At 41.3% G+C, this 15,078-nt stretch overlaps 1 protein-coding gene and 1 long non-coding RNA gene across 2 annotated transcripts; both read right to left on the reverse strand.

The window, feature by feature from the left end:
- Window positions 1–3,077: 3,077 nt before the first annotated feature.
- On the reverse strand, window positions 3,078–4,978 carry LOC139581252 (saxitoxin and tetrodotoxin-binding protein 1-like). Its single transcript, XM_071410815.1, has 6 exons — window positions 4,589–4,978; window positions 4,053–4,195; window positions 3,867–3,934; window positions 3,542–3,667; window positions 3,297–3,401; window positions 3,078–3,204 (listed from the first exon to the last, which is right to left on the reverse strand). Exons 1-6 carry the CDS (start codon window positions 4,730–4,732, stop codon window positions 3,167–3,169), a joined length of 624 nt encoding a protein of 207 aa, XP_071266916.1. The 5' UTR covers window positions 4,733–4,978; the 3' UTR covers window positions 3,078–3,166.
- Window positions 4,979–11,033: 6,055 nt separating this feature from the next.
- Window positions 11,034–14,896, reverse strand: LOC139581254 (uncharacterized). Its single transcript, XR_011676177.1, has 4 exons — window positions 14,635–14,896; window positions 11,926–12,068; window positions 11,562–11,672; window positions 11,034–11,419 (listed from the first exon to the last, which is right to left on the reverse strand). It is a non-coding gene; the product is annotated as an uncharacterized lncRNA (long non-coding RNA).
- Between the last annotated feature and the right edge of the window lie 182 nt (window positions 14,897–15,078).

The following is a 15,078-nucleotide window of genomic DNA, read 5'->3' on the forward strand; positions in this document are numbered from 1 at the left end:
ACATAATTTACAAACAAAGCATTTGTGTTTAGTGAGTCCGCCAGACCAGAGGCAGTAGGGATGACCATGGATGTTTTCTTGATAATTGCGTGAATTAGACCATTTTCCTGTCCTGCTATGCATTTAAAATGTAACAAGTACTTTTGGGTGTCAGGGCAAATGTAAGGAGTACAAAGTACATTATTTTCTTTAGGAATGTAGTGGAGTAAAAGTAAAAGTAGTCAAAAATATGAATAGTAAAGTACAGATACCCAAAAAAACTACTTAGGTAGTACTTTAAAGTATTTTTACTTAAATACTTTACACCACCGGTAATAGGGAATAAGTGCCATTGCCATTTCTGTGAGTCCTGGGTCTGATTCTACAACCATAGGCACTGAACTCACAAGGCCAGTGTTCTTGAAGCTCTGGGATTAAATAAACATGAAATGTCTCAATCATCATCAAAGCTACTTTGCTGTGTGTTTGGTTTTGGTTGTATGTCATAGTAGAAGAGGAGGCTGGTTGGAGGCGCTATAGCAGGGTGGGCTCATTGTAATGGCTGGAATGGAATAAATAGAACAGAATCAAACATGATGTTTCCATATGTTTGATGTATTTGATACGTTCCATTTATTCCATTCCAGACATTACAATGAGCCTGTCCTCCTATAGCTCCTACCACCAGCCTCCTCTGATGCACATACATTTATCTTTGGACTTGACCTTAATGTAAATCCAATATTCTTGTTAACAACCTACTGTTTGTCTGTCCTCTCTGTCTGCCTGTCCTTTCTGTCTGTCAGCCAGTCACTTCCTTATCTCTTTATAACATAGGGTGACATATGACGACAACCCCTGGCTAGTCTACAACTCAGGACATCTGTATTTCCCAGGAAAGGTGATGATTGACATTTGAGGAGAGCCTGTCTGTGTGTCATGAGTGTTGAGCAGTTGAAAACCAGCTCATCGCTCTGGCGCTCCACTTCCTTTCAATGCGCTCCACTTCCTTTCCAACAGCTCGCTAAAAACCACTCTTCGCTCAAAGGGAAGAAAAAAAATCTGCTCCAAATTCGATTTATTCATTAAAATCACAATTTAACCAACGCCCATCTATTTTTGTGTCTACCTGGACCTACTATTTGGTTTTGAAGTATTGAAACCAAACCATATGATTTTAATTGAAAGTATTTTAATAAACAACAGGAAAAGATGACTGTAAGACGCGTTCATAATTTCAAATAGGCTACATGTTGTATTAAACAGCATGTAAACACTCTAAATAGGCCAGGAGCCAGACAGGTACCCTAAGAAGGAACGAAAATGAAATATTTAGGCTATATTATTTATATTATTTCAAGGCTATATCTAGTGGTGTCAAGTACTTAAGTAAAAATACTTGAAAGTACTACTTAAGTCGTTTTTAGGGTATCTGTACTATTCATATTTTTGACTACTTTTACTTTTACTTCACTACATTCCTAAAGGAAATGATGTACTTTTTACTCCATACATTTGTCCTGACACCCAAAAGTACTCGTTACATTGTGGATGTTTAGCATGACACGAAAATGGTCTAATTCACACAGTTATCAAGAGAACATCCCTGGTCACCCTTACTGCCTCTGATCTGGCGGACTCACTAAACACATGCATCGTTTGTAAATTATGTCTGAGTGTTGGAGCGTGCACCTGGCTATCCGTAAATAAATAAAAAGTAAATGATGCTGTCTGGTTTGCTTAATATAAGGATTTTTTTAACTAGTTATACTTTTACTTTGATGCTTAAGTATATTTTCGCAATTACATTTACTTTTCATACTTAAGTATATTTAAAAACAAACACTTTTACTTGAGTCATTTTATATTAAGTTTAACAATTGGGTATTTTTTCCACTACTGGCTATAGCCTACAAAGAAATAGATTGTGAAGCATTTGCAAGTGCAAGACACTAGGCTGGCAGGGACATTATGCGCTCAGCATTTAAACAATATTTAGTTGTATTAAATCATTATAGTCTATAATTTGCACATATAGACTGTGACTTACTTAGAATTAAATACAAATTAAACTAAAAATGCCTTATTAGGTTCCATCTACAGTGCCTGGAGAGCAGCGCAGCAGCGAAGAATACCCTCTCAGCGCTTGCAGAGCCACTGGCGATGCTAAACACCCTTATGCCACTCTTGCCAGGCTGGGCAGGGATGTGAGGTTGTTTTTTAAATTTTTCTGTAGGTAGGGAAATTAACCCAATCAAAACGGAAAGCTCCTTGAAAGAGATAATATGCCAGGCCTATTGGGCGAAAGTCAATGATGGCCTATTGTATAGATAATAGAACGAAAATGAACGAAACTTTTAAGAGATGAGATTTTTAGTTTATAAATACTTTGCTACAATGACAGACTTAGCTACCCATATTGTTCCTTTCTGTTAGCATGTGCACGTAGTAAGTACACCATCATGCTTTCGGGATACCTGTCTTTTCAGATTCCACAATGAATATGTAGTTGTGGACACTACATGACCGCAGTCCCTCTCTTGCTCTTGGTCCTCCTCATCTTTGTAAGTCACCTTGATTTTTCACCTGTGTGTTTTATCATTTCTTCATGAAAATATGTAGCATACTAGATGACGGTAGCTAAAGCAAGGGGCTATAGCAGCACAAAAGTAGACTACAAATGCATGCTGGGGCGGGCATGCCCTGAGCTCATGAAGTGGGCGCTACTGTAGCGAAATTGGTCGCTCCACGCTCCAGTCAAATTGGACACGCTCCTCTGCTCCAGTTCCGCTCTGCTCACCTACTCTGCTGTGTTTTGAAACCCTCCTGATGGGCATTTTTGGAACTGCGTGTTTTTTATTCCAGTGCGGTTACTTTTTCTACACAATTGATTTGATATTTGATATAGCGAGGTACTACAGACAAAAACATAGAAATGTCAATAGGTTATGAATGAAAGATAGTGAGAAACACAGGCTTCATACAAACAGGCTGATTTTCTGCTAGATCTTGTGTCAAATGAGTGACAGGCAGTTATACCAATGTTTGAGTCTGTGTGAGTGAGACACAACCCAATAGTAAAAAAACAAACAAGAACAAAATATTTCAGTCGTTTTTATTTCTCTCCTAACAATATCTCCTGTGAACATGATTATAGCTCCAGTTTTCCATATTCCAGCTCTTCGTTTTATTTGGTCTCATTCTTCTTTGTCTCGGGGCAAAACTCTGCAGAGAGAGAAGACATTGAAGGAAAGAACGATTTAGATTTGGATCACAATGTCAATGTTGCGACGTTATTTCATCTGTAGACATTGTACCTGCAACGCCATCATAGATGAACTGTGCAGGCTGAGGGAACTTGAGGCACTCGGCTTGTTTTCTGATTGGCTCCAGCTCTGATTCGTGCAGTTTGCCAGTCTTTCCTGGAAAAGGGAAAATATCGGGTCAATCGGGTCAATTCTGACAAAGATAGACACCCACAAACATCCCACTCCCACTTTACTCACACAACCACCTACTCAAAAGCACACACACACACATACACGCACACACACACACCTACCAAATATATAGAAAGATCGGATCATTCGGATGGGCACTCCTGCTACGGTAATGGTGTTACTGAAGTGCATGACGAGACAGTCAGGGCAGGCTTGCAGGAAGTGTGCCTTGGAAATTCCATTATCCTCTATATGTAAAAAAAAAAAACACACACAGTAACTCTCAGCATCATTTCTATTTGATAATCTGCCATTAGCATAGGATGAATTGAAGCAGCCTGTTAAACCACTTCTGGTCTGGGATAGCTACATATTTAGCTACAGTACAGTATTTCAGCTCTCACACACCGCAAACACTTGAAAGGGAAAGGTACGGATTTGACTTACTTAACCGCTGTATGGTGTTCTCTACAATGGACATATTCATTATGGAGTAATTAACACAGGTGTCATCACTGAAAGATAAGAGGATATGTCCTATTAGATACAGAGATGGCCTCATGTCTCATAACTGTCAGTGGTCCAGATGTGTTCATCAACCCTATGAAAGCAGTAGAGTAAGGAGCCACTCACATCATGTTTCCCTGTTTGAAAAGCACACTCTTGTCGCTTGATGTTGCTCGTAGTTCCACCTTGGAGCTTTTTCCCATTTTCAGTTTTTCGGCATAACCTTCATCATCTGAAAACGCCTCGATGAGAATCCATTCACCAAAGACCTGTCGGGAAACATTACACTGGCATTCACTTTTTCACTTGAGAACTTGCTACATAGACATTACATATTATAAGCCTAATATAAACACATAAAGGCTCATAGATGTTTATAATAACTAATACAGCATCATACCTGCCAGCTTTAAGTAAAGTGTTTACCAAAGACTATATACAATATGTAAGATCAAAGTGATGGCAAGAGTCATGGGTAGTCTAGTGGTGATGCTACAGCCTCTGGCATCCATGTCTACAGTGTCAGCATAGATATGAATCTCTCCTACTGCCATTTGACACAACCTCTGTCTTTCCCCTTGCATCCTTTCTCAGTATGCATTCAATCAAATCAGAAAATATCAATTCCCACTCCTTTAAAAAAGTATAGGCCTGACACCCACCGTGTTGAGCTTGTCGGCAGGGAGTGGTTTGACCAGTTTACCACAGTCCTCCTCAGTCGGTGGCTCAGTCGTCGGTGCCGCGGTCACCCTGCTCATTGCCAGCAGAGCCAGGAGAGCAACACCGTAGTAGTACACAACACACATGGTGGAAACTGGAACCTTATCGGAGCCACAGAACCACTCTCTAATATAGCTACAGCCTGTGGTTTGACTTTGTCCTGAGTGTGTTCCAGGGTGATCCAGTTTGCGTCCGAAATGGCACTCTATTCCCTATATAGAGCACTACCTTTGACCAGGGTAGTGCCGTTAAAGGGGAATAACGGCACATTTCTAAACCGTGTCTATGTTCCTAAACCCCTCCGACTTGTTGTTGGACTGTCTGTCAAAGTGCGCACGCAGCGCACGCAGTGAGAGCGAGCTACCGTATGTCACAGGGTTACGAGGTCCCCCATATATAGAACTTTGTGGAATAATGCAAATGTACGAAAGATATAAACATTCTGACACAGCAAAAACACCCCATTGTGAGATATAGCTAATACATTTATGTGATAAATTTGGTCGCGGTTTCACAGTTGTACCTTTTCTGAGATCTCTGCTTATAGAGGAAACAGCAGCCAGCTCATGCAACAACACACACGAGGAGGCTCCTCATAAACACAACACACCCTCAGGTTTCAAACTAGTCTACCTCAGACTTTAGCGCATCACCCAACACAACACACAACTTTTACTATTGTCACAGACGCATCGTCAGACCTCGGCAGTAGCCTATTTCATTTCTCTCTTTCAATGCTCTGGAAACCAAGCAGATCATGCGGTGCTCTAATGATGGCATCGTAGCCACACTAATACACTAGAATATAATTGTCGATCTGATGTTCAAAACTGTGTTCACAACCTTAATCTCCTAAATTATGTCGCTGGTGTATTTTGTTTGAATTGTCGAATATATTGCGCATTAGGCCAAGGTTTTTACCTGGCGCGAGTCCACCCAGGCTCGAGTCCAATGCGCGAAGCAACACACATAACAAGCTCGAGAACTGTAGCAAAGTTTCACCCATATTTTATAAGAAATGATAAACTCGGTGGTTCGAGCCCTGAATGCTGATTGGCTGATAGCTGTGGTATATGAGACCGTATACCACAGGTATGACAAAACATTTATTTTTACTGTTCTAATTACGTTGGAAACCAGTCGCTTGTGTCATCCTTAGCCGTGGTATATTGGCCATATAACACACCTCCTCGGGCCTTATTGCTTAATTATAAACTGGGTGGTTCGAGCCCTGAATTCTGATTGGCTGACAGCCGTGGTATATCAGATTGTATACCACGGGTATGACAATACATTTATTTTTACTGCTCTAATTACGTTGGTAACCAGTTTATAATAGCAATAAGTCACCTTTGGGGTTTGTAGTATATGGCCAATATACCACGGCTAAGGGTTGTGTCCAGGCACTCCGCGATGCATCAGACTCTGCGATGCGTTGTGCATAAGTACACCTCTTAGCCATGGTATATTGGCCATATACCACACCCCCTCGTGCCATATCGCTTAAATATTCACCTACCTTTGTCATGTCAACCATCCATCCAAATCAAATAATTCCAGGCGTCAGCCTTCTGTCTTTCTAAACTTTCACGTAGCCTATTCCATGATATGGCTGTTGATTGCAGTTATCATTCATCAATACATGACTTTCAAGGACTATAAGAATACTTTTTTTAAATGATCCTACATTATCACATTCTGTCGCGGTTGTTATGATAGACGGACCAAGGCGCAGCGTGATTCGAGTTCCACATCTTTTATTAGTGAAACTTAAACAAACAACGACCGTGAAGTAACAAAGCGCACATCAGCACTCAACAAAACAATATCCCACAAATGCAGGTGGGAACATGGACACCTTAAATATGATCCCCAATTAGAGACAACGAATATCAGCTGCCTCTAATTGGGAACCATACTAAGAGCACCAACATAGAAATGCATCGACTAGAACACCCCCTAGTCACGCCCTGACCTACAACACCATAGAGAACCAAGTACCAATTACATAATAAATGTAATAATAGCATATTTGATCTACCCCAATGAAAACTTGGACAGTGAGCATAAATCGCATTTCGATAGATGCGTGCATCAGTACCCGCAACATAAATTCATTTACAACAATATGTTCAATTTTAAGGGCACAAGGCGAGACCCAAATGCAGACACAGGAGGCAGATGGTTGAGCTCCGATATTTATTATAGCAAAAGGGGTAGGCAAAAGGCAGGTCGGGTACAGGCGAGAGTTCATAAACCAGGTCAGATTCCAAACGGTGCAAGATGATAGGCAGGCTTGAGGTCAGGGGCAGGCAGAGTGGTCAGGCAGGCGGGCTCAGAGTCAGGACAGGCAAGGGTCAAACCCAGGAGGGCGAGAAAAGAGAGACTGGAAAACGCAGGCGCTGAGACACAAAAACGCTGGTTGACTTGACAAACAAGACGAACTGGCACAGAGAGACAGGAAACACAGGGAGGTTACAATCGAATGAAACATTTGTTACATAAATTAATATTTTAGCCCGTATGTGTCATCCAATGAAGTGGCCGTTATGTTGCATTTACTAGTCTTTCCCTCACATTTTAGTGGATATATTTTGCCGTAATGTCTGATCACACCATGCAACGAGGGATGTATACATTTTTAAACATTTCTATTTTTTTTGTTGTTGTCACAACTTCCGCCAAAGTCGGCCCTTCTCCTTGTTCGGGTGGTGTTCGGCGGTCGACGTCACCGGCTTTCTAGTCACCACCGATCCATGTTTCCCGTGTGGCTCAGTTGGTAGAGCATGGCGCTTGCAACGCCAGGGTTGTGGGTTCATTCCCCACGGGGGGACCAGGATGATTATGTATGAACTTTCCAATTTGTAAGTCGCTCTGGATAAGAGCGTCTGCTAAATGACTTAAATGTTTCAGTTTCGTTTTGTTTTGTCTGTATTACACACACCTGGTTTCAATTCCCATATCATGTTCCTTATGGGCAGGTGAAATTATGTCCAATTATGTTGCAAGATAAAAGTGGATGGCAGGATTAGGTCAGCCTCTTTCCTCCTTGCTTGGCAGAGATCTCAGGTAAATGGTGAACTCACAACTCAAATGTATCACAAATGTATATACAGTATATATGCCATATCTCACAATCGCTTGGACTTCACAAATGTAGTATTTTCGCTGTGACACAGGGGTGGATTGGCCATCTGGCAATTCTGGCAAATGCCAGGTGGGGTGGACCATTTTTACTTGGATGGGCTGGTTGAAAAATAATGAAATAGTGACATGACATGGCCGGTGGCTGTTCAGATTTTTGCGCAATTTCTGTGTTTTTCTAATCTATAATGAGCCTTTAGCTGATCAGTGGGCAACGGTTGGCCTCAAATGTATTTATAAAGCCCTTTTTACATCAGCAGATGTCAAAAAGTGCTTATATAGAAACCCAGACTAAAACCCCAAACAGCAAGCAATGCAGATGTAGAATCACAGTGGCTAGGGGAAACTCACTAGAAAGGCAGGAACCTAGGAAGAAACCTAGAGAGGAACCAGGCAATGAGGGGTGGCCAGTCCTGGATGTGCTGGGTGGAGATTATAAGAGTACATGGCCATTAAGGCTAGATCGTTCTTCAACATGTTCAAACGTTCATAGATAAATAATAATCACAGTGGTTGTAGATTGTGCAACAGGTCAGCGCCTCATGAGTAAATGTCAGTTGGCTTTTCATAGTCGAGCATTCAGAGGTCGAGACAGCAGGTGTGGTAGAGAGAGAGAGGGAAGGAGAGAGAGAGAGTGTCGAAATCAGCTCATGTCACACAAACTCACATTCAAAGTCAAACATCAGCAAAGACACCCAATCCGACTCTGTCTTCAGTTAGATAGCCAAGATCATGGATCGTAAGAAACTGAAAGGGTGCTTATAAACATAGAAAGAACACATTCTACGTTGTCACCTCACTCAAAACTTCCGATATTTTGGGTGGCTAAAACCATGATTTGGTCAAACAGTAAAGTGTATTATCCTTATGATTCCTGTAATGAAAGTGAGTGCCCTGCCCCTGTGCCTGGTTCGCTGGAGCCTACTGCTGTAACAAGCAAGCCACTCTTCTCTCCCCAATGCGCTCGTGAGAAGGAAAACAATTGAAATATTTAAAGATGCAAATTTGGGAAAAATACACCTTTCAAAGCTTCGTCCCCTTGTCCCTGTCGAAGAGAGTAGGGCAGATGATATAGGAGCATGAGGTCTGATACCAACAGGTTCAGAAACAGTTTCTATCTACAAGCCATCAGACTGCTGAACTCTTGAAATGGACTGACTCTCCACACCGTAGTACACATGCACTTTCCCACTCACTCACTCACACACACACACACACACACACACACACACACACACACACACACACACACACACACACACACACACACACACACACACACACACACACACACACACACACACACACACATATATTGTATCTACACACACATCACAATTGCTGCTACCACACTCTTATTCAGTATTGCTAATACTGCACGATTTAAAAACTTGCTCTCCAATCCCCCTTTCTCTAATACAGGTGTAAATATTGGACTATAAATTGTGCCTTCCTGTATTATACTTATGCTAAAATGTTTATTCTATTCTACTGAGCCATTTACTTTATGTTCATGTTCTTATCTTCTATTATTTCTTATTGTTGTTGCGTTGTCGAGAAGAAACCTGCAAGTAAGCATTTCGTTAGACAGTGTAGAGATGTATACCATGTGTATCCTGTACATAAATACAACTTGAAACTTGAGCTTTCTGTACCTATCATTTTTATTTCTCAACTCTCAATATTCAGCTTAATAGCAACTATTTTGAGATATGGAGCAGCGTGAGTGAAATGCGCACCGGACATTGCGAGGGCATAGGCCTGTAGGTTTCATGGGCAGGAGCCTACAACTGCCATGTTTTTTTTAGGACGTTACATTTACCCTTGGATGAATACATGGCTACTAGCAGTGGGTAGTAGATTTAGAGTTAGCGATCTAGTTCATGTTTTTCCACTTCCTCAGGTGTATAACCCCAAATTAATTAACCTAGTTAGTGCACATAAAGATGTATGTAATTCATCTCTATTGAAAAAAAAATCATGGTGCGGGATGGGGGTGAGTTGGCGGCCACAGGAGTTTGGTGGTACCTTAATTGGGGAGAAAGGGCTCGTGGTAGTGACTGGAGCGGGATCAGTGGAATGGTATCAAATACATCAAACACATGGTTTCCAGGTATTTGATGCCATTCCATTTGCTCCGCTCTGGCCATTATTATGAGCCGTTCTCCCCTCAGCAGCCTCCACTGTTGGTGGCACACGCAGTAATGCTGGCTGGTGTGGATAAAATGCCAAGGCCGAATTCTTGTCCCAGTCTGCCCCTACTGTGACAGAATGTTGATATTCTTCATAGATTTCCTTATTCCACAAAGTTCTATCTAGCGCTGCAGTGAGTGGGGGGCTGGATAACTCTGTGACATATTGTAGCTCGCGCTCTACCTCGCTCTCCCTGAATGAGAGAGGTACACACTTTGACAGAAAGTCCAACAACGAGTCAGACAGGTTTAGGAACATAGACACATTTCGAAATTTGCCATTATTCCCCTTTAAGTTGAATAGAGCTGACCCTGGGGCTATGGATTCCACCATGGGTACCGTGACAACGTTCAGGAACTCAGAAATGCTTTGGTAGCTTTGATAATGATTAATGTATTTTGTGTTTATTTAATCCTAGAGCTGCTGTCTTTTGTGTGTTTGGTTTCGGTAATGGGCCATAGTACAAGGTTATGCATGGAAATGTAGCCTTGTATTTGGCCTTAATGTGAATCCCATTTTCTAATGAACAACCTCACTGTGTACAATCTACTGTCTGTCTGTCACAGCCATCAAAAGAAGTGGACCAAAGTGCAGAGTGGTAAGTGTACATTTTCCTTTTTATTTAAAATGTCGCCAACAAAACAACAAACGAAAGAAACAACCGTGAAGCTTACAGGGCTATAGTGCTACAAACAAAGTTAACTACCCACACTGAAAGGAGGGAAAAAGGGCTACCTAAGTATGATTCCCAATCAGAGACAACGATAGACAGCTGTCCCTGATTGAGAACCATACCCGGCCAAAACATAGAAATAAAGAAACATAGAAAACAAAACATAGAATGCCCACCCCAAATCACACCCTGACCAAACCGACTAGAGACATAAAAAGGCTCTCTAAGGTCAGGGCGTGACACTGTCTGTTTGTCTTCCTGTCTGTTTGTCTTCCTGTCTGCCTGTCTGTCTGTCTGTCTGTCTGTCTGTCTGTCTGTCTGTCTGTCTGTATTAATGGATGAGGATGCATTTCAAAAGATTGTCAGGAAGCACAAACTTTTTATTAGAGTACAAATGATTTTATTAATGCAACCATTCCATCATCTGTAGCCATATCACTGTGAACCATATTATATATTGAGATTCAGCAACGCGCAAGCTCTCTTTTATCTCAGCGCAAACTCTGCAGAGAGAAGAGAGGAGATGTTAGTGAGAACTTGAACAAGGTTCTAAACACACAAGGACTCAGCCAATAGAGATCTATTCTAGACTGTTAAATTACAACATTCTAAATCACTGCTAAATGTTGCCTGGTGTCCCTTTTGTTGAGTAGGTTAGGGTTAGGGTAAATAATGAATACTGTGCAGGCTGAGTATACTGGAGGCATTCTGCTACTTTCCAGAAATGCTTCAGCTCTGTCACTCCGCAGTGTACTGGTCTTCCCTGGAAAGAGGAAAATAAACTTGTTGATTCCATGATTTGATTGACTTGGGTTCCTGGTTTTCAAAAACTTTTGGGTTAAATGTTTGAGTAATATTTGGCCATTAGAGAGGTCTCAATAGTACATGTGCGCACACACACCTACCAAAGATATAGAGAGATCAGATATGCACTCCGGCCATGGTGCTTCTGCTGTGCATGAGGAGACAGTCAGGGCAGGTTTGCAGTAAATGTCCCGTGGAAGTCACATTATTCTCTATGTAAGAAAACACAGAGTAACTCTCAGAGTAATTTAACAGCATCTTTTCTATCTGAAATCTGGTTTAGGATGTTGACAGAGGAGTTGAGTCATTTTCCATCATTGTCAGAGGAAATGAGATGATCATTAGATAGATACACTTTAATAGGCTTATCTGAGAGCTGTATGTCTCTTCACATAGCCACTGTGTCTAACAATACATTACACAAGGGATTGGAAACAAAGCTATAGAGAGTTACTATAAACTTACATCAAGTTTCCCTGGAGGAGAAGTACTATCTTGTTGTGTGAACTGGGAAAGAATTCAATCCAGGAGTTGTTGGTCTTTCTCAGTATCGCATTGAACATCTCATGGTCCAGGAAACCCTTGATGAAGACCCACTTCCCAGAGATCTGTGGTGAAATGTATTGGTCTGGCACTTAATTTCATACATTTCTATTTGTATGGTGAGCATAGTGCCTGAGGGCAGAGGTTGTATTCTGCCTATAAACACTGTCTATAAGTTGGAGTCAAATGCCTTTTAAACTCCTTTTAGATTCAGTTTACAAATTGGAAATCATCACTATTTCTAACATACCACAACACCACTATGGCTTAGGCCCACTCTATAGATATACAGTTGAAGTCGGAAGTTAACATACACTGAGGTTGGAGTCATTAAAACTCGTTTTTCAACCTCCACAAATTTCTTGTTGACAAACTATAGTTTTGGCAAGTCAGTTAGGACATCTACTTAGTGCATGACACAAGTAATTTTTCCAACAATTGTTTACAGACAGATTATTTCACTTATAATTCACTGTATCACAATTCCAGTGGGTCAGAAGTTTACATACACTAAGTTGACTGTGCCTTTAAACAGCTTGGAAAATTCCCGAAAAGGATTTCATGGCTTTAGAAGCTTCTGATAGGCTAATTGACATCATTTGAGTCAATTGGAGGTGTACCTGTGGATGTATTTCAAGACCTACCTTCAAACTCAGTGCCTCTATGCTTGACATCATGGGAAAATCAAAAGAAATCAGCCCTTGACCTCAGAAAAAAACACGCAGCTGTCATACCGCTCAGGAAGGAGACGCGTTCTGTCTCCTAGAGATTAATGTACTTTGGTGCGAAAAGTGCAAATCAATCCCAGAACAACAGCAAAGGACCCTGTGAAGATGCTGGAGGAAACAGGTGCAAAAGTATCTATATCCACAGTAAAACGAGTCCAATATCGACATAACCTGAAAGGCCGCTCAGCAAGGAAGAAGCCACTGCTCCAAAACTGCCATAAAAAAAGCCAGACTACGGTTTGCAACTGCACATGGGGACAAAGATCATACTTTTTGTAGAAATGTCCTCTGGTCTGATGAAACAGAAATAGAACTGTTTGCCCATAATGACCATTGTTATATTTGGAGGAAAAAGGGGGATGCTTGCAAGCCGAAGAACACCATCCCAACCGTGAAGCACGGGGGTGGCAGCATCATGTTGTGGGTGTGCTTTGCTGCAGGAGGGACTGGTGCACTTCACAAAATAGATGGCATCTTGAGGAAGGAAAATTATGTGAATATATTGAAGCAGCATCTCAAGATATTAGTCAGGTAGTTAAATCTTGATCGCAAATGGGTTTTCCAAATGGACAATGACCCCAAGCATACTTCCCAGGTTGTGGCAAAATGGCTTAAGGACACATCTTAGGGCTAGGGGGCAGTGTTCGGAAGTTCGGATGAATGACTTGCCCAAAGTAATCTGCCTGTTACTCAGGACCAGAAGCTAGGATATGCATATAATTGGTAGCATTGGATAGAAAACACTCTGAAGTTTCTAAAACTGTTAAAAATAATGTCTGTGAGTATAACAGAACTGATATGGCAGGCGAAAACCCGAGGAAAATCCATCCGGAAAATGTTTTTTTGAGGTCACAGTCCATTTCAATGCTTGTCTATGGGATATACAAATAAACAGCTCCCAGATTGCAGTTCCTATGGCTTACACTAGATGTCAACAGTCTTTAGAAAGGGTTTCAGGCTTGTTTTCTGAAAAAGCGAGTAGTTGTAGTTTCTCCAAGGTGTCTCTCATTAGAAATGTAGTCTTGTGGCGCGTAAATTAGGTGTGCGCTGTTCGTTATTTATCTTCCTTATTGAACATACTATTCTCTGTCTTAAATTGCATCATTTATTTAGATATTAGAGTACCTGAGGATTAATTAGAAACATCATTTGACTTTTTTGGACGAACTTTACTGGTAACTTTTTGGATTTGTTTGTATCCATGTTGAACGAGTGAATTACTGAATCAAGCGTGCCAACTAAACTGACATTTTTGGGATATAAAGAAGGACTTTATCAACTTTATCGTGTAGCTGGGACCCTTGGGATTGCAAACAGAGGAAGATCTTCAAAGGTAAGTGATGTATTTTATCGCTATTTGTTACTTTTGTGACGCCTGTGCTGGTTTGGAAAAGTATTTTGGTGTGGGGCGCTGTCCTCAGATAAGGACAACAAAGTCAAGGTATTGGAGTGGCCATCACAAAGCCTGACCTTAATCCTATAGAAAATTTGTGGGCAGAACTGAAAAAGCGTGTGCGAGCAAGGAGGCCTACAAACCTGACTCAGTTACATCAGCTCTGTCAGGAGGAATGGGCCAAAATTCACCCAACTTATTGTGGGAAGCTTGTGGATGGCTACCGGAAATGTTTGACCCAAGTTTAAAGGCAATGCTACCAAATACTAATTGAGTGTATGTAAACTTCTGACCCACTGGGAATGTGATGAAAGAAATAAAAGCTAAAATAAATCATTCTCTCTACTATTATTCTGACATTTCACATTCTTAAAATAAAGTGGTGATCCTAACTGACCTAAGACAATTTTTACTATGATTAAATGTCAGGAATTGTGAAAAACTGAGTTTAAATGTATTTGGCTGAGGTGTATGTAAACTTCCGACTTCAACTGTAGGTGATGTACTCACAGTATGCTGGTCTTCCGGTGCGAGCGGTTTGACCAGATGTCCACAATCCTCTGGGGCCGGTGCTGCTGTTCCCACAGACAACAGAGCAAGGAGGAGGGCCACATAGAGGACACACATTGTGTAAATCAAGATAAAACTGAGCCTGCAGAGAAGTAAGTCTTAGCAAGAAGGAAGTGTTTGTTGTCAATGAGCTGAAACACCTTCAATGTATACTGAGGTAAGACTGGTGTGTTTCAAGAGAATGTTTCTCCCCATGTTACGCAATACCGAAGTTACCCAAATCAGCCTGTGGGGCCTAGGCTCCTACTGATCCCCAAGGTCAATTTACATGTGGTTGAACTCTAGAGTGCAGTGACATCATGATTAAACCATTGGACCTCTACAACTATCAATTATTTATAATTTGTTTGATTTGGTCAGGGGCTCTATAGGGCAACACCCCAA

This window comes from Salvelinus alpinus, chromosome 7, assembly GCF_045679555.1.
Source record: "Salvelinus alpinus chromosome 7, SLU_Salpinus.1, whole genome shotgun sequence".
Classification (NCBI taxonomy): Eukaryota; Metazoa; Chordata; class Actinopteri; order Salmoniformes; family Salmonidae; genus Salvelinus; species Salvelinus alpinus.

Bases quoted from the DNA above. Each gene is read 5' to 3' on its own strand.
- LOC139581252 (XM_071410815.1), bottom strand. From the start codon at position 4,732: ATGTGTGTTGTGTACTACTACGGTGTTGCTCTCCTGGCTCTGCTGGCA. The intron at 3,935-4,052 runs GTGAGTGGCTCC...CTTATCTTTCAG, and splicing joins TTCAAACAGGGAAACATGAT to TGATGACACCTGTGTTAATT. The intron at 3,402-3,541 runs GTAGGTGTGTGT...TCCCTTTTCCAG, and splicing joins CCGATCTTTCTATATATTTG to GAAAGACTGGCAAACTGCAC.